Source organism: Nerophis lumbriciformis, linkage group LG15 (assembly GCF_033978685.3).
Source record: "Nerophis lumbriciformis linkage group LG15, RoL_Nlum_v2.1, whole genome shotgun sequence".
NCBI lineage: Eukaryota > Metazoa > Chordata > Actinopteri > Syngnathiformes > Syngnathidae > Nerophis > Nerophis lumbriciformis.
In genome coordinates, this window is record NC_084562.2 from 27,830,001 (window position 1) to 27,857,731 (window position 27,731).

Genomic DNA, 27,731 nt, shown 5'->3' on the forward strand with positions numbered 1-27,731 from the left:
GGGTCGGGTCGGGTCGGGTCGGGCGGTTGAAATAAAAAAAAATTAGATTTTAAATAGATTCAGGCGGGTGGCAGTTAAACCAATTGGGAAATATATATACATAGTTAAATGTTGTTACCCACATACGAAAAACGAGCAGGCACCTGCTGCATATGCCACAACAGAAGAAAAAAAAAGAAAAGAGATGGACACTTTTACGGAGCGGAGAAGGGACGCCTCGCCGGGGTCCGGGACCGAGGCCCCTTCCCCCGAGAGGGCCCCACCGGGAGCCGTAGCTGAGGCGATCCGCGAGAAGGGCCCGACGCACGTCCAGGGTCACCACCGCGCCCACCGTACCGACACCCCGCCTCGTCCGCCTTCACCGCGGCCGGCGTCACGCGCAGCAGGTAAGCAGCTTACCTGCCCGCCACCCCCGTGGCCGGGGGCTCGTAACAGGGGTCACTCCGCGCGCAGTGCGCTCACGAAAGGGGTGGGGCTCACCCTGGTTGATATAGACAGCAGGACGGTGGCCATGGAAGTCGGAACCCGCTAAGGAGTGTGTAACAACCAGTGTTGGGTTAGTTACTGAAAACCAGTAACTAGTTACAGTTACTAGTTACTTTATTTCAAAAGTAACTCAGTTACTAACTCAGTTACTTACACCAAAAAGTAATGCGTTACTGTGAAAAGTAACTATTTAGTTACTTCTTTTTTTCTTCTTTTTTTTTTAAAGCTCCCATTAATGCCCTTTTTACCTTCATTTCAGTACTGTTATTGCACTGGAGAATAATACAATCTGTTGATCAACTTGACATGCATTTTTATTTTCCTTTTAACATAATTAATGAAAAACAGTGCAACATAAAAAGGCATTCCTCCTTTCTTTAAACTTGGACCAATGACCATTAATAAAAAAACAAGTTTAAGTGCAACATAAGAAGAAACATCATCTTCCTTGAAACATAGGTAGTGAAATAAAGGCTGACATGTGGAGTGATGCTGCTGTCTTCCACACTTGGAGCCATGGATTGTAGAATCCTTGTTTTCAGTGGCAGGATCATTGACATAGATGGTGAAGTTTCAGTGCTCAGTAGAGATGGAACACTTTTGAGGGGTTTAAGCACCTGGAGGACCTCATCTGCCACTCTCACATCATCATCAGACAGGGTGACATTTGTCTTCAGGGTGTTGTGGGTCAATGCAGAGTATATAGCTGCCTGCTGCTCCAACATATCATAAATGGAGTTCCACCTCGTTGGGACATCATGTATGAGCTTATGAGTAGGCAGCTTTAGCATTTCTTGCTTTGTCTTAAGCACATGAGCAGCTGTTGTGCTTGGGTGGAAGTAGGAAACCTTCCTGATCCTCCCAAAGAGGCGCTCCATCCTATTGACTGAGATTCCCTTCTGTGATGCCAAATTCACTACATGTGCAAAGCACCTATCTGTGGTCCCAGTCCTGCCTCATTCTCTGTAATTATTAGATTTTTGGCATTATCACGTGTGACTGGGATATCTTTATCTTCCATTCCTCCACCGCTTGTGTCAGTACCTGCGCAAGGTGACTCTCGTAGAGGGGGCGTGTCTTCTCATCTCCCAGTCTGCTGTGATGAAGTGAGGGCTTATAGTTCCCCTGGACGTCCACCCGTCTGTCATGAGCGCAACAGATGGTGCTCGGGATAGTTCATCCACAAATTTTTTCTTCTCCTGCTCATAAAGATCTGGCACAATCTTATTGCTGAAGTGGGTGCGCGACGGGATGTCGTAACGTGGTTCAAGCACGTTCAGCATGTGTTTAAAACCCTCGTTTTGCACAACCGAGTCTGCACTTATAAACACACCGATTCAATGGCGGGGGCGTTCAAGCTCCTCCGTTACTCCGCTCACCATGACCATGCTGTGTGTGGACTGAACGTGACAACAACTTTTTTTTTTTCACTTGTGTGCCTCCCCTCCCCACACCCACACCCAGACACACACATAGACCGCGCCTCTTTTCTTCTCTCCGGCTTGTGACAGAGGAAGATTCAGAAGAACTTCACCGCAGCGCTTCTGTTTCTAGCCGATACTACATCAAAAGTAACGTAAAATAACGCAATAACGCATCATGTAGTAACGGTAACTAAATTACTGAATAAAAAAAAATAACGCGTTAGATTACTAGTTACCGCCGAAACTAACGGCGTTACAGTAACGCGTTACAAAGTAACGCGTTAGTCCCAACACTGGTAACAACCCACCTGCTGAATCAACTAGCCCTGAAAATGGATGGCGCTGGAGCATCGGGCCCATACCCGGCCGTCGCCGGCAGCGAGACGCGCTTGGAGGTGCGCTCAGCGCGGCTCCCATATGATTGCGCACTGGTGTGCGTCTGGGTCGTGACAGCGTGGCACGCGAATGTCTGTGCTGCATTGGATCAGTCTCCTTTCTTTAACAGGCAAAAGCTTTATAACCTCACTAATGCCTTGCATCGTCTATATTAGATATATAACAACGGGCGGGTGCGGGCGGGTGCGGTTCTGATCAAATGTTACATCGGGTGGATGGCGGATGGTTGACGACTTTCTGATGCGGTTGCGGATGAAATAATTGCCTATCCGCGCATCTCTAGCGCACAGCTAGCAATAATAATGATAAACAAATATATTTGTCATTGACATTTGTCTAATCAATCATTGACATTTGTTTAATCAATCATTGACATTTGTCTAAATGATTGCTGTCAACTTCTCTTGAACAACACCGCCCTGCTGTTCTCATTATTTATGTCTTGCAATCAAAATGTATTGATCAGACACAAAAGGTATTGGTCAGGCAACAATCAACAATGTTGACTAGTTGTAATTCGTAAATCATACTAACAATAAATCATATATTTTCCAACAACATTAATTAGTTGTAGCTTGTTAACAAAATGTAAATATTGCATATTTTGAAAAAGTCTGGACAGGCCTAATCTTATACAATAATATTATTATATAATATTATTATATAACAATATTATAATATTATGATGCATTATTATGATATATTATTATAATATAATATTATTAGAACATTGATACAAAGGTGTGTTTGTATTATTGTTGACTTGTAGTGTTTTATGAGCAATGTTGAGCAGAACAATGTTGTTTGTTGACATGATGAGGAGAGTGCAGCTGACCTTCACGCACTTTGATCATCTCGTCCCACTTGGAGCTCCATCACACAATCATCTAGTCCCACTTGGAGCTCCATCACACAATCATCTAGTCCCACTTGGAGCTCCATCACACAATCATGTAGTCCACACACACTTTCATCCAACATGAAAGCAGAAGAATAATTGAAGTCCAACACAAAGAGCAAGAAGATGATGTTCATGCACACTTCAGTGGATTCAAAGTCATATTTCAACTGAAAGCAATAATAATATTTACCTTTGATCTCATGACTCGCTGGTAAATGTCACACTATTCATATTCATGTTGTGACAATAATCATAACACATGACTGAATACATCATGTTTCTTTTGGACTTTTATTGTGAAAAACTGATGTGGTTTTAATATTTCTGTCATTGTTTTTTTGACATTCTTACTTTTTTATTGATTTTTTTTTTCTGTAGATCAACTGGGATTGTTTTAAATGTGCTATATTATAATATAATATCATGTGAAATAATATATAATATAATATAATATCATGTGAAATAACATCTAGGTCTTTATTGTCATTGCACAAGTACAAGGAAACTTTGTTTTCAGCACAAACCTGTTGAAGATGAGACAAACAAACAGTGTACAGGGTTACAAACAAACAGTGTACAGGGTTACAAACAAACAGTGTACAGGGTTACAAACAAACAGTGTACAGGGTTATAAACAAACAGTGTACAGGGTTACAAACAAACAGTGTACAGGGTTACAAACAGTGTACAGGGTTACAAACAAACAGTGTACAGGGTTATAAACAAACAGTGTACATGGTTTTAAGCAAACAGTGTACAGGGTTATAAACAAACAGTGTACAGGGTTACAAACAAACAGTGTACAGGGTTATAAACAAACAGTGTACAGGGTTACAAACAAACAGTGTACAGGGTTACAAACAAACAAACAAACAATGTACAGGGTTACAAACAGTGTACAGGGTAACAAACAAACATTGTACAGGGTTACAAACAAACAGTGTACAGGGTTACAGTGTACAGGGTTACAAACAAACAGTGTACAGGGTTACAAACAAACAGTTTACAGGTTTACAAACAATGTACAGGGTTACAAACAGTGTACAGGGTTACAAACAAACAGTGTACAGGGTTATAAACAAACAGTGTACAGGGTTACAAACAAACAGTGTACAGGGTTACAAACAGTGTACAGGGTTACAAACAAACAGTGTACAGGGTTATAAACAAACAGTGTACATGGTTTTAAGCAAACAGTGTACAGGGTTATAAACAAACAGTGTACAGGGTTACAAACAAACAGTGTACAGGGTTATAAACAAACAGTGTACAGGGTTACAAACAAACAGTGTACAGGGTTACAAACAAACAAACAAACAATGTACAGGGTTACAAACAGTGTACAGGGTAACAAACAAACATTGTACAGGGTTACAAACAAACAGTGTACAGGGTTACAGTGTACAGGGTTACAAACAAACAGTGTACAGGGTTACAAACAAACAGTTTACAGGTTTACAAACAATGTACAGGGTTACAAACAGTGTACAGGGTTACAAACAAACAGTGTACAGGGTTACAAACAAACTGTGTACAGGGTTATAAACAAACAGTGTACAGGGTTACAAACAAACAGTGTACAGGGTTACAAACAAATAAACAGTGTACAGGGTTACAAACAGTGTACAGGGTTACAAACAAACAGTGTACAGGCTTACAAACAAACAGTGTACAGGGTTACAAACAGTGTACAGGGTTACAAACAAACAGTGTACAGGGTTACAAACAAACAGTGTACATGGTTACAAACAAACAGTGTACAGGGTTACAAACAAACAGTGTACAGGGTTACAAGCAAACAGTGTACAGGGTTACAAACAAACAGTGTACAGGGTTACAAACAAACAGTGTACAGGGTTACAAACAAACAGTGTACAGGGTTACAAACAAACAGTGTACAGGGTTACAAACAAACAGTGTACAGGGTTATAAACAAACAGTGTACATGGTTTTAAGCAAACAGTGTACAGGGTTATAAACAAACAGTGTACAGGGTTACAAACAAACAGTGTACAGGGTTACAAACAAATAGTGTACAGGGTTACAAACAAACAGTGTACATGGTTACAAACAGACAGTGTACAGGGTTACAAACAAACAGTGTACATGGTTACAAACAAACAGTGTACAGGGCTACAAACAAACAGTGTACAGGGTTACAAACAAACAGTGTACAGGGTTATAAACAAACAGTGTACAGGGTTACAAACAAACAGTGTACAGGGTTATAAACAAACAGTGTACAGGGTTACAAACAAACAGTGTACAGGGTTATAAACAAACAGTGTACAGGGTTACAAACAAACAGTGTACAGGGTTACAAACAGTGTACATGGTTACAAACAAACAGTGTACAGGGTTACAAACAAACAGTGTACAGGGTTACAAACAAACAGTGTACAGGGTTACAAACAAACAGTGTACATGGTTACAAACAGTTTACACGGTTACAAACAGTGTACAGGGTTACAAACAAACAGTGTACAGGGTTACAAACAAACAGTGTACATGGTTACAAACAGTGTACAGGGTTACAAACAAACAGTGTACAGGGTTACAAACAAACAGTGTACATGGTTATAAACAAACAGTGTACAGGGTTATAAACAAACAGTGTACAGGGTTACAAACAAACTGTGTACAGGGTTATAAACAAACAGTGTACAGGGTTACAAACAAACATTGTACAGGGTTACAAACAAACAAACAGTGTACAGGGTTACAAACAGTGTACAGGGTTACAAATATGAAGTGGAGTGAGTCCCATATGAAGTGGAGTGAATCCTATATGAAGTGGAGTGAGTCCTATATGAAGTAGAGTGAGTCCCATATGAAGTGGAGTGAATCCTATATGATGTGGAGTGAGTCCTATATGAAGTGGAGTGAGTCCTATATGAAGTGGAGTGAGTCCCATATGAAGTGGAGTGAGTCCTATATGAAGTGGAGTGAGTCCTATATGAAGTAGAGTGAGTCCCATATGAAGTGGAGTGACTCCTATATGAAGTGGAGGGTGAGGGTGAGGGTGGGGGTGAGGCTGAGGGTGGGGGTGGGGGTGAGTGTGAGGGTGAGGGTGGGGGTGGGTGGTGAGGGTGAGGGTGAGGGTGAGGGTGAGGCTGAGGCTGAGGGTGGGGGTGGGGATTAGGGTGAGGGTGAGGCTGAGGGTGAGGGTGAGGGTGGGGGTGAGGCTGAGGGTGGGGGTGGGGGTGAGTGTGAGGGTGAGGGTGGGGGTGGGGGTGGGGGTGGGGGTGAGGCTGGGGGTGGGGGTGGGGGTGAGGGTGAGAGTGAGGGTGGGGGTGGGGGTGAGGGGTGGTCCCCCAAGCGTGTATAAATGGAGCGACGCGGTGGAGAGGCGGAGTGTGGAGACGGCACAGGACGCAGAGATGCAGGCTGAGGAGTACAACCTTCGAGGTACATGAACAATCCTAATTCATCATGAGTCACATGACTGTGAGTCCTGATCCCAGGTAAGGAGCTGGTGGACTACATCACCAAGTACCTGAGCACCATCCAGGACCGCAGAGTCATTCCAGACGTGAAACCAGGTTACATGACCGCCCTCATCCCCGAACGTGCGCCCGCAGAGTCCGAGGACTGGGACGCCATCTTTGAGGACTTCCAGAGGGTCGTCATGCCGGGAGTAAGTACCTGCACTGTAGTACTACACTGTACTGTAGTACTACATGCAGTACTGAGTAAGTACCTGCTCTTGTACCCACTGTACTATAGTACTACACTGTACTGTAGTACTACATGCAGTACTGAGTAAGTACCTGCTCTTGTACACACTCTACTGTAGTACTACATGCAGTACTGAGTAAGTACCTGTACTGTAGTACTACACTGTACTGTAGTACTACATGCAGTACTGAGTATGTACCTGCTCTTGTACACACTCTACTGTAGTACTACATGCAGTACTGAGTATGTACCTGCTCTTGTACACACTGTACTGTAGTACTACATGCAGTACTGAGTAAGTACCTGCTCTTGTACACACTGTACTGTAGTACTACATGCAGTACTGAATAAGTACCTGCTCTTGTACACACTCTACTGTAGTACTACATGCAGTACTGAGTAAGTACCTGCTCTTGTACACACTCTACTGTACTACTACATGCAGTACTGAGTAAGCACCTGCTCTTGTACACACTGTACTGTAGTACTACATGCAGTACTGAATAAGTACCTGCTCTTGTACACACTCGACTGTTGTACTACATGCAGTACTACAGTAAAGTGAGTAAGTATCTGCTCTTGTACACACTCTACTGTAGTACTACATGCAGTACTACAGTAAAGTGAGTAAGTACCTGCTCTTGTACACACTCTACTGTAGTACTACATGCAGTACTACAGTAAAGTGAGTAAGTACCTGCTCTTGTACACACTCTACTGTAGTACTACATGCAGTACTACAGTAAAGTGAGTAAGTACCTGCTCTTGTACACACTATACTGTAGTACTACATGCAGTACTACAGTAAAGTGAGTAAGTACCTGCTCCCAGTGCTTTAAATGTAACTTTGATATTAGCTTTCACTATGTAAAAGCGCTTTGAGTCACTAGAGAAAAGCGCTATATAAATATAATTCACTTCACTTCACTTCACTATCCATTATGACATCATACATATATTTACTGTATACAGTACTACTATGACATCATGTATATTTACTGTATACAGTACTACTATGACATCCTATATATTTACTACTATGTCATCATGTATATTACTACTATGACATCATATATATTTACTACTATGACATAATGTATATTTACTACTATGTCATCAAATATACAGTACTATTATGACATCAAATATACAGTACTACTATGACATCATATATACAGTACTACTATGTCATCAAATATACAGTACTACTATGACATCATGTATACAGTACTACTATGACATCATATATACGGTACTTCTGTGACATCATATATACAGTACTACTATGACATCATATATATTTACTACTATGACATAATGTATATTTACTACTATGTCATCAAATATACAGTACTATTATGACATCAAATATACAGTACTACTATGACATCATATATACAGTACTACTATGTCATCAAATATACAGTACTACTATGACATCATGTATACAGTACTACTATGACATCATATATACGGTACTTCTATGACATCATATATACAGTACTACTATGACATCATATATATTTACTACTATGACATAATGTATATTTACTACTATGTCATCAAATATACAGTACTATTATGACATCAAATATACAGTACTACTATGACATCATATATACAGTACTACTATGTCATCAAATATACAGTACTACTATGACATCATGTATACAGTACTACTATGACATCATATATACGGTACTTCTATGACATTATATATACAGTACTACTATGACATCATATATACAGTACTACTATGACATCATATATACAGTACTACTATGACATCATATGTGTTACAGGTGGTTCACTGGCAGAGTCCTCACATGCACGCTTACTACCCCAGTCTGACATCATGTATATTACCACAGTATGACATCATATATACAGTACCACTATGACATCATATATACAGTTCTACTATGACATCATGTATACAGTACTACTATGACATCATATGTGTTACAGGTGGTTCACTGGCAGAGTCCTCACATGCACGCTTACTACCCCAGTCTGACATCATGTATATTACCACACTATGACATCATATATACAGTACCACTATGACATCATATATACAGTACTACTATGACATCATATATACAGTACTACTATGACATCATATGTGTTACAGGTGGTTCACTGGCAGAGTCCTCACATGCACGCTTACTACCCCAGTCTGACATCATGTATATTACCACACTATGACATCATATATACAGTACCACTATGACATCATATATACAGTACTACTATGACATCATGTATACAGTACTACTATGACATCATATGTGTTACAGGTGGTTCACTGGCAGAGTCCTCACATGCACGCTTACTACCCCAGTCTGACATCATGTATATTACCACAGTATGACATCATATATACAGTACCACTATGACATCATATATACAGTACTACTATGACATCATGTATACAGTACTACTATGACATCATATGTGTTACAGGTGGTTCACTGGCAGAGTCCTCACATGCACGCTTACTACCCCAGTCTGACATCATGGCCGTCCTTGTTGGGAGACATGTTGGCAGACGCCATCAACTGTGTGGGCTTCACTTGGGTCAGTACACACATACTAAGTACTATACTTGCATCAGTACACACATACTAAGTACTATACTTGCATCACTACACACATACTAAGTACTATACTTGCATCACTACACACATACTAAGTACTATACTTGCATCACTACACACATACTAAGTACTATACTTGCATCAGTACACACATACTAAGTACTATACTTGCATCACTACACACATACTAAGTACTATACTTGCATCAGTACACACATACTAAGTACTATACTTGCATCAGTACACACATACTAAGTACTATACTTGCATCAGTACACACATACTAAGTACTATACTTGCATCAGTACACACATACTAAGTACTATACTTGCATCAGTACACACATACTAAGTATTATACTTGCATCAGTACACACATACTAAGTACTATACTTGCATCAGTACACACATACTAAGTACTATACTTGCATCAGTACACACATACTAAGTACTATACTTGCATCAGTACACACATACTAAGTACTATACTTGCATCAGTACACACATACTAAGTACTATACTTGCATCAGTACACACATACTAAGTATTATACTTGCATCAGTACACACATACTAAGTACTATACTTACATCAGTACACACATACTAAGTACTATACTTGCATCAGTACACACATACTAAGTACTATACTTACATCAGTACACACATACTAAGTACTATACTTGCATCAGTACACACATACTAAGTACTACACTTGGATCAGTACTCCCATACTAAGTACTATACTACTATACTTGGATCAGTACACAAATACTAAGTACTATACTACTATACTTGGGTCAGTACACACATACTAAGTACTATACTTGCATCAGTACACACATACTAAGTACTATACTTGCATCAGTACACACATGCTAAGTACTACACTTGGATCAGTACTCACATACTAAGTACTATACTTGGATCAGTACACACATACTAAGTACAATACTACTACTACTAAACTTGGATCAGTACACACATACTAAGTACTATACTACTATACTTGGGTCAGTACACACATACTAAGTACAATACTACTACTACTAAACTTGGATCAGTACACACATACTAAGTACTATACTACTATACTTGCATCAGTACACACACATACTAAGTACTATACTACTATACTTGGATCAGTACACACATACTAAGTACTATACTACTATACTTGGGTCAGTACACACATACTAAGTACAATACTACTACTACTAAACTTGGATCAGTACACACATACTAAGTACTATACTACTATACTTGGATCAGTACACACATACTAAGTACTAGACTACTATACTTGCATCAGTACACACACACTAAGTACTATACTTGGGTGAGTACACACATACTCAGTACTATATTTAATACTTTGATGTTTGAACAATATACTGTACAATAATTGGGTGAGTACACACATACTCAGTACTATTATTAATACTTTGATGTTTGCACCATATACAATACTTGGGTGAGTACACACATACTCAGTACTATATTTAATACTTTGATGTTTGAACAATATACTGTACAATAATTGGGTGAGTACACACATACTCAGTACTATTATTAATACTTTGATGTTTGCACAATATACAATACTTGGGTGAGTACACACATACAATATGCAATACTTGTTTACAGAAATATACAATAAAAACGTTAATACTATTCATATAATAAAATGTGCATTTCATTCTTCATTAATGCTAATAATAATGATAAGGCTAATAATAATGCTAATAATAATATGGCTAATAATAAGGCTAATAATAATAATAATAATAAGGCTAATAATAATGCTAATAGTAATAATAATAAGGCTAATAATAATGCTAATAATAATGATAATAAGGCTAATAATAATGCTAATAATAATAATAATAAGGAGAATAATAATACTAATAATAATGATAAGGCTAATAATAATGCTAATAATAATAATAATAATAATATGGCTAATAATAAGGCTAATAATAATAATAATAATAAGGCTAATAATAATGCTAATAGTAATAATAATAAGGCTAATAATAATGCTATTAATAATTATAATAAGGCTAATAATAATGCTAATAATAATAATAATAAGGAGAATAATAATACTAATAATAATGATAAGGCTAATAATAATGCTAATAGTAATAATAATAAGGCTAATAATAATGATAATAAGGTTAATAATAATGCTAATAATAATAATAATAATGATAATAATAATAATAATAATAATGCTAACAATAATAATAATAAGGCTAATAATAATAGAATAGAATGGACTTTATTGTCATTATATTTGCATATAACGAGATTAAGGACTCCAACTTAAGGTGCGGTAGTGGGAACAAATATGGGGTAAAAATAAATAAATAATAAAATAAAATAAATGACACAACAGGCAATAAAGAAAAAACTAACAATTGAAATAAACAGACTACTATCCAATAAAAATAATAAGCAATCCTGTACAACATACAAAACACTATAGAAATACTGGTTGAAAATTGGTTGACAAGACTCTGCAGCATCGCGTGGACATCGGGGGCGGTACCTCTGGATTGGCAGACCGGGGTGGTGGTTCCTCTCTTTAAGAAGGGGAACCGGAGGGTGTGTTCCAACTATCGTGGGATCACACTCCTCAGCCTTCCCGGTAAGGTCTATTCAGGTGTACTGGAGAGGAGGCTACGCCGGATAGTCGAACCTCGGATTCAGGAGGAACAGTGTGGTTTTTGTCCTGGTCGTGGAACTGTGGACCAGCTCTATACTCTCGGCAGGGTCCTTGAGGGTGCATGGGAGTTTGCCCAACCAGTCTACATGTGCTTTGTGGACTTGGAGAAGGCATTCGACCGTGTCCCTCGGGAAGTCCTGTGGGGAGTGCTCAGAGAGTATGGGGTAACGGACTGTCTGATTGTGGCAGTTCGCTCCCTGTATGATCAGTGTCAGAGCTTGGTCCGCATTGCCGGCAGTAAGTCGGACACGTTTCCAATGAGGGTTGGACTCCGCCAAGGCTGCCCTTTGTCACCCATTCTGTTCATAACCTTTATGGACAGAATTTCTAGGCGCAGTCAGGGCGTTGAGGGGATCTGGTTTGGTGGCTGCAGGATTAGGTCTCTGCTATTTGCAGATGATGTGGTCCTGATGGCTTCCTCCGGCCAAGATCTTCAGCTCTCACTGGATCGGTTCGCAGCCGAGTGTGAAGCGACTGGGATGGGAATCAGCACCTCCAAGTCCGAGTCCATGGTTCTCGCCCGGAAAAGGGTGGAGTGCCATCTCCGGGTTGGGGAGGAGATCTTGCCCCAAGTGGAGGAGTTCAAGTACCTCGGAGTCTTGTTCACGAGTGGGGGAAGAGTGGATCGTGAGATCGACAGGCGGATCGGTGCGGCGTCTTCAGTAATGCGGACGCTGTATCGATCCGTTGTGGTGAAGAAGGAGCTGAGCCGGAAGGCAAAGCTCTCGATTTACCGGTCGATCTACGTTTCCATCCTCACCTATGGTCATGAGCTTTGGGTCATGACCGAAAGGACAAGATCACGGGTACAAGCGGCCGAAATGAGTTTCCTCCGCCGAGTGGCGGGGCTCTCCCTTAGAGATAGGGTGAGAAGCTCTGTCATCCGCGGGGAGCTCAAAGTAAAGCCGCTGCTCCTCCACATCGAGAGGAGCCAGATGAGGTGGTTCGGGCATCTGGTCAGGATGCCACCCGAACGCCTCCCTAGGAAGGTGTTTCGGGCACGTCCGACCGGTAGGAGGCCACGGGGAAGACCCAGGACACGCTGGGAAGACTATCTCTCCCGGCTGGCCTGGGAACGCCTCGGGATCCCCCGGGAGGAGCTGGACGAAGTGGCTGGGGAGAGGGAAGTCTGGGCTTCCCTGCTTAGGCTGCTGCCCCCGCGACCCGACCTCGGATAAGCGGAAGAAGATGGATGGATGGATGGATGGATATAGAAATACAAAATACTGTACAATATACAGAACAAGACAAGAGTAAAAAATAACAATCAGTGTGGGATGTATTGCACTGGAAGGGTAATATTAGGGTAGGATATTGTATAGAGGTGAATTATTATTATAAGTTAGAGTTCAAGATATTGACAACTCTGGGGAAGAAGCTGTCTCTGAGCCTGTTAGTTCTGGCTCTGATGCACCTGTAGCGCCTGCCCTATGGTAGCAGGTGGAACAGGTGGAAGCCAGGGTGTGTGCTGTCCTTAGTGATGCTTTTTGCTCTGTTGAGGCAACAGGAGTTGTGTAAATCCTTCAGGGAGGGGAGGGGGCAGCCTATGATTGTTTGTGCAGATTTTATGACCCTCTGAATCGCCTGTTTGTCTGCTTCAGTGCAGCTGGCGTACCACACTGTTATGCAGTACCACACTGTTATGCAGTACCACACTGTTATGCAGTACCATACTGTTATGCAGTACCACACTGTTATGCAGTACCACACTGTTATGCAGTACCACACTGTTATGCAGTACCATACTGTTATGCAGTACCACACTGTTATGCAGTACCATACTGTTATGCAGTACCATACTGTTATGCAGTACGTCAGCAGGCTAATGACAAGGCTAATAAAAATGCTAATGATAATGCTAATGCTAGTGCTAGTGATGATGCTAATAATAATGTTCATGCTAATAATGCTAATGCTAATACTAGTGCTAATATTAATGCTGATAAAAATGCTAATGATGATGTTAATGCTAATAATAAGGCTGATAAAATGCTAATGATGATGCTAATGCTAATAATAATGCTGATGATGATGCTAATGATGATGCTAATGCTAATATTAATGCTGATAAAAATGCTAATGATGATGCTGATAAAAATGCTAATAATGATGCTAATGATGATGTTAATGCTAATAATAATGCTGATGATGATGCTAATGATGATGCTAATGTTAATAACATTGCTGATGATGATGCTAATGATGATGCTAATGCTAATAATAATGCTAATGATGATGTTAATGCTAATAATAAGGCTGATAAAATGCTAATGATGATGCTAATGCTAATAATAATGCTGATGATGATGCTAATGCTAATATTAATGCTGATAAAAATGCTAATGATGATGCTGATAAAAATGCTAATAATGATGCTAATGATGATGTTAATGCTAATAATAATGCTGATGATGATGCTAATGATGATGCTAATGTTAATAACATTGCTGATGATGATGCTAATGATGATGCTAATGCTAATAATAATGCTGATAAAAATGCTAATGATGATGCTAATGCTGATGATGATGCTGATGCTAATGCTAACAAGGTGTCGACACAGGCGTCCAGTCCTGCGTGCACAGAGTTAGAAATGAAGGTCATACTAATGCTAATGCTAACATGTTGACACAGGCGTCCAGTCCTGCGTGCACAGAGTTAGAAATGAAGGTCATGGATTGGCTGTGCAGAGCTTTAGGACTTCCTGACTTCTTCCTCCATCAGCACCGTGACAGCCGAGGGGGCGGAGTCTTGCAGGTAGACCTATCATCTTCTTGTCTTCTTGCTCCTGATTGGCTGACTCTCAGCGTCCAATCAGAGCACTGTGAGTGAGAGCACGCTGGTGGCTCTGCTGGCCGCCAGGAAGGACAAGATCCTGCAGCTGGACCAGGACCAGGACCTGGACCTGGACCTGGACCCCTCCGTCCTCAACTCCACCCTGGTGGCCTACGCCTCTGATCAGGTGCTTAGTAGTCTACTAGTCCCTGGTGGTGAGGAACTGAAGTGTGTGTGCTCCTAGTCCCTGGTGGTGAGTAACTGAAGTGTGTGTGGTCCTAGTCCTGGTGGTGAGGAACTGAAGTGTGTGTGGTCCTAGTCCTGGTGGGGAGGAACTGAAGTGTGTGTGGTCCTAGTCCTGGTGGTGAGGAACTGAAGTGTGTGGTCCTAGTCCCTGGTGGGGAGGAACTGAAGTGTGTGTGGTCCTAGTCCCTGCTGGTGAGGGACTGAAGTGTGTGTGCTCCTAGTCCCTGGTGGTGAGGAACTGAAGTGTGTGTGCTCCTAGTCCCTGATGGTGAGGAACTGAAGTGTGTGTGCTCCTAGTCCCTGGTGGTGGGGACCTGAATGTGTGGTCCTAGTCCTGGTGGTGAGGAACTGAAGTGTGTGTGCTCCTAGTCCCTGATGGTGAGGAACTGAAGTGTGTGTGCTCCTAGTCCCTGGTGATGAAGACCTGAATGTGTGGTCTTAGTCCTGGTGGTGAGGAACTGAAGTGTGTGGTCCTAGTCCCTGGTGGTGAGGAACTGATGTGTGTGTGTGGTCCTAGTCCTGGTGGTGAGGAACTGAAGAGTGTGTGGTCCTAGTCCTGGTGGTGAAGAACTGAAGTGTGTGTGCTCCTAGTCCTGGTGGTGAGGAACTGAAGTGTGTGTGGTCCTAGTCCTGGTGGGGAGGAACTGAAGTGTGTGTTGTCCTAGTCCTGGTGGTGAGGAACTGAAGTGTGTGTGGTCCTAGTCCTGGTGGTGAGGAACTGAAGTGTGTGTGGTCCTAGTCCTGGTGGCGAGGAACTGAAGTGTGTGTGGTCCTAGTCCTGGTGGCGAGGAACTGAAGTGTGTTGTCCTAGTCCTGGTGGTGAGGAACTGAAGTGTGTGTGCTCCTAGTTCCTGGTGGTGAGGAACTGAAGTGTGTGTGCTCCTAGTCCCTGATGGTGAGGAACTGAAGTGTGTGTGCTCCTAGTCCCTGGTGGTGAGGACCTGAATGTGTGGTCCTAGTCCTGGTGGTGAGGAACTGAAGTGTGTGTGCTCCTAGTCCCTGATGGTGAGGAACTGAAGTGGTTGTGCTCCTAGTCCCTGGTGGTGAAGACCTGAATGTGTGGTCTTAGTCCTGGTGGTGAGAAACTGAAGTGTGTGGTCCTAGTCCCTGGTGGTGAGGAACTGATGTGTGTGTGTGGTCCTAGTCCTGGTGGTGAGGAACTGAAGAGTGTGTGGTCCTAGTCCTGGTGGTGAGGAACTGAAGTGTGTGTGCTCCTAGTCCTCGTGGTGAGGAACTGAAGTGTGTGTGGTCCTAGTCCTGGTGGGGAGGAACTGAAGTGTGTGTGATCTTACTCCTGGTGGTGAGGAACTGAAGTGTGTGTGGTCCTAGTCCCTGGTGGTGAGGAACTGAAGTGGGTGTACTCCTCGTCCTGGTGGTGAGGAACTGAAGTGTGTGTGCTCCTAGTCTTGGTGGTGAGGAACTGAAGTGTGTGTGCTCCTAGTCCTGGTGGTGAGAAACTGAAGTGTGTGTGCTCCTAGTCCTGGTGGTGAAGAACTGAAGTGTGTGTGCTCCTAGTCCTGGTGGTGAGGAACTGAAGTGTGTGTGCTCCTAGTCCTGGTGGTGAGGAACTGAAGTGTGTGTGCTCCTAGTCCTGGTGGTGAGGAACTGAAGTGTGTGTGGTCACAGGCGCACTCGTCAGTGGAGAAGGCGGGTCACATTTCGCTGGTGAAGATCCGCTTCCTGCCCACAGACCACTTGCTGGCCCTCAGGGGGGACACGCTGAGACGGGCCGTGCAAGAAGACCGGCGGAGAGGACTACTTCCCTTCCTGGTTTGTAGTCCACCACACCTTCCCAACCAAGACCATGCCACACATGTCCACTGCAGAGGACATAACTCCATGTTGTGTGTCAGCTGTGTGCCACCCTGGGAACCACAGGAGTCTGTGCCTTCGACGCCCTCTCTGAACTGGGACCTGTCTGTAAGTATCTAGTCTTCTAGTCATCTAGTCATCTAGTCTTCTAGTCTTCTAGTATTCATGTAAGTGTGTCAGCTGTGTGCCACCCTGGGAACCACAGGAGTCTGTGCCTTCGACGCCCTCTCTGAACTGGGACCTGTCTGTATGTATCTAGTCTTCTAGTCTTCTAGTCTTCTAGTCATCTAGTCTTCTAGTCTTCTAGTCATCTAGTCTTCTAGTCTTCTAGTCTTCTAGTCATCTAGTCTTCCAGTCATCTAGTCATCTAGACTTCTAGTCTTCTAGTCTTCTAGTCATCTAGTCTTCTAGTCTTCTATTCATCTATTCATCTAGTATTGTAGTCATCTAGTCATCTAGTCACATAGTCCTCATGTAAGTATCTTCATCTAGTCATCTAGTCTTCATGCCACTAATGATGATCCTAGTGTGTAAGTATCTAGTCATCTAATCGTCTATTCAACTAGTCATCGAGTCATCTAGTCACATAGTCTTCATGTAAGTATCTTCATCTAGTCATCTAGTCTTCATGCCACTAATGATGATCCTAGTGTGTAAGTATCTAGTCATCTAATCGTCTATTCAACTAGTCATCGAGTCATCTAGTCACATAGTCCTCATGTAAGTATCTTCATCTAGTCATCTAGTCTTCATGCCACTAATGATGATCCTAGTGTGTAAGTATCTAGTCATCTAATCGTCTATTCAACTAGTCATCGAGTCATCTAGTCACATAGTCCTCATGTAAGTATCTTCATCTAGTCATCTAGTCTTCATGCCACTAATGATGATCCTAGTGTGTAAGTATCTAGTCATCTAATCGTCTATTCAACTAGTCATCGAGTCATCTAGTCACATAGTCCTCATGTAAGTATCTTCATCTAGTCATCTAGTCTTCATGCCACTAATGATGGTCCTAGTGTGTAAGTATCTAGTCATCTAATCATCTATTCATCTAGTCACCTAGTCACCTAGTCACATAGTCTTCATGTAAGTATCTTCATCTAGTCATCTAGTCTTCATGCCACTAATGATGGTCCTAGTGTGTAAGTATCTAGTCATCTATTCATCTAATCATCTATTCATCTATTCATCTAGTCATCTAGTCATCTAGTCACATAGTCTTCATGTAAATATCTTCATCTAGTCATCTAGTCTTCATGCCACTAATGATGGTCACAGTGTGTAAGTATCTAGTCATCTATTCATCTATTCATCTATTCATCTAGTCATCTAGTCATCTAGTCTCATAGTCTTCATGTAAGTATCTTCATTTAGTCATCTCGTCTTCATGTCACTAATCATTGTGGCGGACCCAGAGTGTAAGTATCTAGTCATCTAGTCTTCTAGTCATCTAGTCATCTAGTCACATAGTCTTCATGTAAGTATCTTCATCTAGTCATCTAGTCTTCATGTCACTAATCATCATGACGGACCCAGTGTGTAAGTATCTAGTCATCTAGTCATCTAGTCTTGTAGTCTTCTAGTCCTCTAGTCAACTAGTCTTCTTGTCACCTAGTCTTCATGTAAGTATCTTCATCTAGTCATCTAGTCTTCATGTGACTAACCATCATGATGGACCCAGTGTGTAAGTATCTAGTCATCTAGTCTTCTAATCTTCTAGTCATCTAGTCTTCTTGTCACCTAGTCTTCATGTAAGTATCTTCATTTAGTCATCTAGTCTTCATGTCACTAATCATCGTGGTGGACCCAGTGTGTAAGTATCTAGTCATCTAGTCTTCTAGTCATCTAGTCATCTAGTCACATAGTCTTCATGTAAGTATCTTCATCTAGTCATCTAGTCTTCATGTGACTAACCATCATGATGGACCCAGTGTGTAAGTATCTAGTCATCTAGTCTTCTAATCTTCTAGTCATCTAGTCTTCTTGTCACCTAGTCTTCATGTAAGTATCTTCATCTAGTCATTTAGTCTTCATGTGACTAATCATCATGATGGACCCAGTGTGTGAGTATCTAGTCAACTAGTCATCTAGTCTTCTAGTAATCTAGTCTTCATGTAAGTATCTTCATCTAGTCATCTAGCCTTCGAGTCATCTAGTCTTCATGTAAGTATCTTCATCTAGTCTTCTAGTCTTCTTGTCACCTAGTCTTCATGTAAGTGTCTTCATCTAGTCATATAGTCTTCATGTGACTAATCATCATGGTGGACCCAGTGTGTAAGTATCTAGTCATCTAGTCTTCTTGTCTCCTAGTCTTCATGTTAGAATCTTCATCTCGTCTTCATATGACTAATCATGATGATGATGAGACAGTCTGTAAGTATCTAGTCATCTAGTCATCTAGTCTTCTTGTCCCCTAGTCTTCATGTAAGTATCTTCATCTAGTCTTCATGTGACTAATCATCATGATGATGATACAGTGTGTAAGTATCTAGTCATCTAGTCTTCTTGTCATCTAGTATTCTAGTCTTCTTGTCAGCTAGTATTCTAGTCTTCTTGTCATCTAGTCTTCTTGTCATCTAGTATTCTAGTCTTCTTGTCATCTAGTATTCTAGTCATCTAGTCTTCTTGTCATCTAGTATTCTAGTCTTCTTGTCATCTAGTCTTCTTGTCATCTAGTATTCTAGTCATCTAGTCATCTAGTCTTCTTGTCTCCTAGTCTTCATGTAAGAATCTTCATCTCGTCTTCATATGACTAATCATCATGATGATGAGACAGTCTGTAAGTATCTAGTCATCTAGTCTTTTTGTCTCCTAGTCTTCATGTAAGTATCTTCATCTAGTCTTCATGTGACTAATCATCATCATGATGATACAGTGTGTAAGTATCTAGTCATCTAGTCTTCTTGTCATCTAGTATTCTAGTCTTCTTGTCATCTAGTATTCTAGTCTTCTTGTCATCTAGTCTTCTTGTCATCTAGTATTCTAGTCTTCTTGTCATCTAGTATTCTAGTCATCTAGTCTTCTAGTCTTCTTGTCATCTAGTATTCTAGTCTTCTTGTCAGCTAGTCTCCTTGTCATCTAGTATTCTAGTCTTCTTGTCATCTAGTATTCTAGTCTTCTTGTCATCTAGTCTTCTTGTCATCTAGTATTCTAGTCTTCTTGTCATCTAGTATTCTAGTCTTCTTGTCATCTAGTCTTCTTGTCACCTAGTCTTCATGTAAGTATCTTCATGTAATCTTCATGTGACTAATCATGATGATGATAATGAGACAGTGTGTAAGTATCTAGTCATCTAGTATTCTAGTCTTCTTGTCATCTAGTATTCTAGTCTTCTAGTCATCTAGTCTTCTTGTCATCTAGTCTTCTAGTCTTCATGTAAGTATCTTCATGTAGTCTTCTTGTGACTAATCATGATGATGATGATGATACAGTGTGTAAGTACCTAGTCACTAATCATCATGAAACAGGTGCAGAGGAGGGACTATGGCTCCACGTGGACGCGGCCTATGCAGGCTCCGCCTACTTGTGTCCGGAGCTGCGTTGGTCTCTTGAAGGCATCCAGTTTGCCGACTCCTTCGTCTTCAACCCCTCCAAATGGATGATGGTTCACTTCGACTGCACGGCTTTTTGGTGAATCAAGCTCCTTAAAACCACATCCAGCCTTGGGTTTAGGTCTGTAGTGGTCCAGGACTGTAGTACTCCTATGGAGGGTTGGGTTTAGGACTGTAGTGGTCCTATGGAGCATTGGGTTTAGGTCTGTAGTGGTCCTATGGAGCGTTGGGTTTAGGTCTGTAGTGGTCCTATGGAGGGTTGGGTTTAGGTCTGTAGTGGTCCTATGGAGGGTTGGGTTTGGGTCTGTAGTGGTCCTATGGAGGGTTGGGTTTAGGTCTGTAGGGGTCCTATGGAGGGTTGGGTTTAGGTCTGTAGAAGTCCTATGGAGTGTTGGGTTTAGGTCTGTAGTGGTCCTATGGAGGGTTGGGTTTAGGTCTGTAGTGGTCCTATGGAGGGTTGGGTTTGGGTCTGTAGTGGTCCTATGGAGCGTTGGGTTTAGGTCTGTAGTGGTCCTATGGAGTGTTGGGTTTAGGTCTGTAGTGGTCCTATGGAGGGTTGGGTTTAGGTCCGTAGTGGTCCTATGGAGCGTTGGGTTTAGGTCTGTAGTGGTCCAGGACTGTAGTGGTCCTCTGGAGGGTTGGGTTTAGGTCTGTAGTGGTCCTATGGAGCGTTGGGTTTAGGTCTGTAGTGGTCCTATGGAGCGTTGGGTTTAGGTTTGTAGTGGTCCAGGACTGTAGTGGTCCTATGGAGGGTTAGGTTTAGGACTGTAGTGGTCCTATGGAGCGTTGGGTTTAGGTCTGCAGTGGTCCTATGGAGCATTGGGTTTAGGTCTGTAGTGGTCCTATGGAGCGTTGGGTTTAGGTCTGTAGTGATCCTATGGAGTGTTGGGTTTAGGTCTGTAGTGGTCCTATGGAGTGTTGGGTTTAGGTCTGTAGTGGTCCTATGGAGCGTTGGGTTTAGGTCTGTAATGTTTCTATGGAGCGTTGGGTTTAGGTTTGTAGTGGTCCAGGACTCTAGTGGTCCTATGGAGTGTTGGGTTTATGTCTGTAGTGGTCCAGGACTGTAGTGGTCTTATGGAGCACGCACACACACACACTCTCACTCTCTCTCTCTTGTGTGCGCTATGAACCTCTGTGATCAATGTACAGTTGTGGTCAAAAGTGTACGTACACTTGTAAAGAACATCATCTTGATCTTAGGTTGATCTTAAGATCAACCTAAGATCTATGTAAGATCAATATAAGATCAATGTAAGATCAATTTCAGATCAATAATTATTTTAGGAAGAAGCAGAAGTGCTGAATAAAAATGAGATGATGAACAATGGAGGAGAGATCAAATGTTGATGTTCTTGTTTCAGGGTGAAGGACAAACTGAAGCTCCAGCAGACGTTTAGTGTGGACCCTGTTTACCTTCGTCACGACAACTCCCAAGTAGCTACTGACTTCATGGTACATCATCAACTTACTACTTTATAGTACATCATCAACATCTTACTACTAACTTTGTTTACCTTCGTCACAACAACACCCAAGTAGCTACTGACTTCATGGTACATCATCAACTTACTACTTTGTAGTACATCATCAACATCTTACTACTAACTTTGTTTACCTTCGTCACGACAACTCCCAAGTAGCTACTGACTTCATGGTACATCATCAACTTACTACTTTGTAGTACATCATCAACATCTTACTACTAACTTTGTTTACCTTCGTCACGACAACTCCCAAGTAGCTACTGACTTCATGGTACATCATCAACTTACTATATTATAGTACATCATCAACATCTTACTACTAACTTTGTTAAACCTTCGTCACGACAACTCCCACGTAGCTACTGACTTCATGGTACATCATCAACTTACTACTTTATAGTACATCATCAACATCTTACTACTAACTTTGTTTACCTTCGTCACAACAACACCCAAGTAGCTACTGACTTCATGGTACATCATCAACTTACTACTTTGTAGTACATCATCAACATCTTACTACTAACTTTGTTTACCTTCGTCACGACAACTCCCAAGTAGCTACTGACTTCATGGTACATCATCAACTTACTACTTTGTAGTACATCATCAACATCTTACTACTAACTTTGTTTACCTTCGTCACGACAACTCCCAAGTAGCTACTGACTTCATGGTACATCATCAACTTACTATATTATAGTACATCATCAACATCTTACTACTAACTTTGTTAAACCTTCGTCACGACAACTCCCACGTAGCTACTGACTTCATGGTACATCATCAACTTACTACTTTATAGTACATCATCAACGTCTTACTACTAACTTTGTTTACCTTCGTCACGACAACTCCCAAGTAGCTACTGACTTCATGGTACATCATCAACTTACTACTTTATAGTACATCATCAACATCTTACTACTAACTTTGTTTACCTTCGTCACGACAACTCCCAAGTAGCTACTGACTTCATGGTACATCATCAACTTACTATATTATAGTACATCATCAACATCTTACTACTAACTTTGTTAAACCTTCGTCACGACAACTCCCAAGTAGCTACTGACTTCATGGTACATCATCAACTTATTACTTTATAGTACATCATCAACGTCTTACTACTAACTTTGTTTACCTTCGTCACAACAACACCCAAGTAGCTACTGACTTCATGGTACATCATCAACTTACTACTTTATAATACATCATCAACATCTTACTACTAACTTTGTTTACCTTCGTCACGACAACTCCCAAGTATCTACTGACTTCATGGTACATCATCAACTTACTACTTTATAGTACATCATCAACATCTTACTACTAACTTTGTTTACCTTCGTCACGACAACTCCCAAGTAGCTACTGACTTCATGGTACATCATCAACTTATTACTTTATAGTACATCATCAACGTCTTACTACTAACTTTGTTTACCTTCGTCACAACAACACCCAAGTAGCTACTGACTTCATGGTACATCATCAACTTACTACTTTATAATACATCATCAACATCTTACTACTAACTTTGTTTACCTTCGTCACGACAACTCCCAAGTATCTACTGACTTCATGGTACATCATCAACTTACTACTTTATAGTACATCATCAACATCTTACTACTAGCTTTGTTTACCTTCATCACGACAACTCCCAAGTATCTACTGACTTCATGGTACATCATCAACTTCCTATTTTATAGTACATCATCAACATCTTACTACTAACTTTGTTTACCTTCGTCACGACAACTCCCAAGTAGCTACTGACTTCATGGTACATCATCAACTTACTACTTTATAGTACATCATCAACATCTTACGACTAACTTTGTTTACCTTCGTCACGACAACTCCCAAGTAGCTACTGACTTCATGGTACATCATCAACTTACTATTTTATAGTACATCATCAACATCTTACGACTAACTTTGTTTACCTTCGTCACGACAACTCCCAAGTAGCTACTGACTTCATGGTACATCATCAACTTACTACTTTATAGTACATCATCAACATCTTACGACTAACTTTGTTTACCTTCGTCACGACAACTCCCAAGTAGCTACTGACTTCATGGTACATCATCAACTTACTACTTTATAGTACATCATCAACATCTTACTACTAACTTTATAGTACATCAACATCTTAGTACTAACTTTATAGTACATCATCAACATCTTATTACTAACTTTATAGTACATCATCAACATCTTGCTACTAACTTTATAGTACATCATCAACATCTTACTACTAACTTTATAGTGCATCATTAACATCTTATTTGTATCAACACGAAACTGATGTTCTACTTTTCTCTGAGCAGCATTGGCAAATTCCTCTTAGTCGTCGTTTCCGATCCCTCAAACTTTGGTTTGTCTTGCGCTCGTTTGGACTGAAGAAGCTGCAGGCACACATTAGACACGTACGTTATCTCCTTTATTATTATTATATACTTTACATTATTCTATCATTATTAGTATATACTTTACATTATTCTATCATTATTATATACTTTACATTATTCTATCATTATTATTATATACTCTATATTATTATGTCATTATTATTATATACTCTACATTATTCTATCATTATTATATACTTTACATTATTATGTCATTATTATTATATACATTAAGACTTAATGTTGGATGATGACTGTGCACTGAAGACTTGATGTTGGATGATGACTGTGCACTGAGGACATGATGTTGGATGATGACTGTGCACTGAAGACATGATGTTGGATGATGACTGTGCACTGAGGACATGATGTTGGATGATGACTGTGCACTGAAGACAGGATGTTGGATGATGACTGTGCACTGAAGACTTGATGTTGGATGATGACTGTGCACTGAGGACATGATGTTGGATGATGACTGTGCACTGAGGACATGATGTTGGATGATGACTGTGCACTGAAGACTTGATGTTGGATGATGACTGTGCACTGAGGACATGATGTTGGATGATGACTGTGCACTGAGGACATGATGTTGGATGATGACTGTGCACTGAAGACTTGATGTTGGATGATGACTGTGCACTGAAGACATGATGTTGGATGATGACTGTGCACTGAGGACATGATGTTGGATGATGACTGTGCACTGAAGACAGGATGTTGGATGATGACTGTGCACTGAAGACTTGATGTTGGATGATGACTGTGCACTGAAGACAGGATGTTGGATGATGACTGTGCACTGAGGACATGATGTTGGATGATGACTGTGCACTGAAGACTTGATGTTGGATGATGACTGTGCACTGAGGACATGATGTTGGATGATGACTGTGCACCGAAGACAGGATGTTGGATGATGACTGTGCACCGAAGACAGGATGTTGGATGATGACTGTGCACTGAAGACAGGATGTTGGATGATGACTGTGCACTGAAGACAGGATGTTGGATGATGACTGTGCACTGAAGACTTGATGTTGGATGATGACTGTGCACTGAAGACATGATGTTGGATGATGACTGTGCACTGAAGACTTGATGTTGGATTATGACTCTGCACTGAAGACTTGATGTTGGATGATGACTGTGCACTGAAGACATGATGTTGGATGATGACTGTGCACTGAAGACATGATGTTGGATGATGACTGTGCACTGAGGACATGATGTTGGATGATGACTGTGCACTGAAGACTTGATGTTGGATGATGACTGTGCACTGAAGACATGATGTTGGATGATGACTGTGCACTGAAGACAGGATGTTGGATGATGACTGTGCACTGAGGACATGATGTTGGATGATGACTGTGCACTGAAGACATGATGTTGGATGATGACTGTGCACTGAAGACAGGATGTTGGATGAAGACTGTGCACATACATTCTGTTGGATGATGACTGTGCACAGGAGACATTATGTTGGATGATTTTGCTGAAGAGTCCAGACCTCCTCCTAGACCCGTGTGGTAACCCACAACAGACTTGTGAACCCTCTCAGGTCCAAAATGGAACTTCAGAGCCTAATAATCTGCACGGGTATCCCAATATTTTGTGTATTAAAAGTTTCTGTTCAGTGCCCTGACCTTGGACTCTGGCCTCTTCAGGGCATCGACATGGCGAAGCTCCTGGAGTCCCTGATCAGGAGTGAGCCACACTTCGACATTCCTGCCCAGAGACACCTTGGCCTGGTGGTGTTCTGCCTCAAAGTAAGTCCACCAAGTGTTGTACATGAGCTAATCATTGCTGAGGTGTTCCAAGGTCTCAGACACACCTTGTTCTAAGGCCAGTCAATGAATGTTTGACAGGTGAAGGACACACTGATTACCTCAAGGATCCTTGGACTCATCAAAACTGCCGGTCTTTAACTCCGCTTTCTCTTCTTCCAGGCCGGCAACGCTTTAACCCAGGAACTGCTCCGAAGACTGACCTGTTCCGGGACCATGTACCTCATTCCCGCAGAGGTTCACAGCAAACGCATCCTTCGCTTCACAGTCACCTCCCAGTTCACCACAGCCGACCACATCCGCAGGGACTGGGGGATTATCTCCAAAATAGCTTCTGGTCTCCTAGGTGAGACTGCTAGCCCTGATCAGGTCCAGCTAGGAGCCGGGGTCAAGGCAGATGATGAAGCGACTGAGGAGACCACCCCCAGGATGGACAAAGACCAAGTGGAGCTTTGGATCGACAAGACTTGGAATCGGTCCAGGAGGCCAATGCGCTCTCTGAGCTGCAACAGCGAGCCCTACAGTTACCTCGGTCTTCGGTGTGGTCATGCCTTTGAGAGCAAGCTGAGCCCTCAGGAGGAAGCGGGTGTCCTCTCCACATCAGGGCCAGCAGGAGGGAAGCAAGTCGTGAAGAAGCTGACCAAGTTCTACAGCGTTCCAAGTTTTTGCAACCAGTGGACACCAGGTAGTCGCCACCACCTTTGCTGCCCCCTCAAAGTGTCTCAGGCTCCCAGACCCTCGTCCTGCCGCAGGTTGACCTGCATCCCTCCTTCTAGTCCGAGCGACTCGCCTCCACCAGGAGAAAGCAAACTCCTTTGAAGCGGGTGAAAAGATGACAAAGCAGAAGCTTGAGGAGAAGACTTTATTCCAGACTGAGTTCTTGTTGAAAACTTTATTCCAGACTACGTTCTTGTTGAAAACTTTATTCCAGACTAAGTTCTTGTTAAAAACTTTATCCCAGACTAAGTTCTTGTTAAAAACTTTATTCCAGACTAAGTTCTTGTTAAAAACTTTATTCCAGACTACGTTCTTGTTGAAAACTTTATTCCAGACTAAGTTCTTGTTAAAAACTTTATTCCAGACTACGTTCTTGTTGAAAACTTTATTCCAGACTAAGTTCTTGTTAAAAACTTTATTCCAGACTACGTTCTTGTTGAAAACTTTATTCCAGACTAAGTTCTTGTTAAAAACTTTATTCCAGACTACGTTCTTGTTGAAAACTTTATTCCAGACTAAGTTCTTGTTGAAGACTTTATTCCAGACTAAGTTCTTGTTGAAAACTTTATTCCAGACTAAGTTCTTGTTGAAAACTTTATTCCAGACTAAGTTCTTGTTAAAAACTTTATTCCAGACTACGTTCTTGTTGAAAACTTTATTCCAGACTAAGTTCTTGTTAAAAACTTTATTCCAGACTACGTTCTTGTTGAAAAC

General features: G+C 41.5%; 1 protein-coding gene across 1 annotated transcript; it reads left to right on the plus strand.

Annotated features, from left to right (window-relative positions):
* Positions 1 to 6,587: 6,587 nt before the first annotated feature.
* On the plus strand, positions 6,588 to 27,196 carry hdc (histidine decarboxylase). The gene is made up of 12 exons (XM_061975328.1): positions 6,588 to 6,615; positions 6,672 to 6,844; positions 9,352 to 9,465; positions 14,848 to 14,970; positions 15,032 to 15,175; positions 16,861 to 17,004; positions 17,088 to 17,154; positions 20,517 to 20,679; positions 21,962 to 22,052; positions 24,427 to 24,525; positions 26,181 to 26,282; positions 26,463 to 27,196. The coding sequence occupies exons 1-12, from the start codon at positions 6,588 to 6,590 to the stop codon at positions 27,117 to 27,119; spliced, it is 1,905 nt and encodes a 634-aa protein (XP_061831312.1). The 3' UTR covers positions 27,120 to 27,196.
* The last annotated feature ends 535 nt before the right edge of the window (positions 27,197 to 27,731 follow it).

Excerpts from the sequence above, each read along its gene's own strand:
- hdc (XM_061975328.1), top strand. The coding sequence starts at position 6,588 with ATGCAGGCTGAGGAGTACAACCTTCGAG. Across the intron at positions 14,971-15,031 it reads GAGGGGGCGGAGTCTTGCAG|AGCACTGTGAGTGAGAGCAC; the intron begins GTAGACCTATCA and ends GCGTCCAATCAG. Across the intron at positions 24,526-26,180 it reads TGCAGGCACACATTAGACAC|GGCATCGACATGGCGAAGCT; the intron begins GTACGTTATCTC and ends TGGCCTCTTCAG.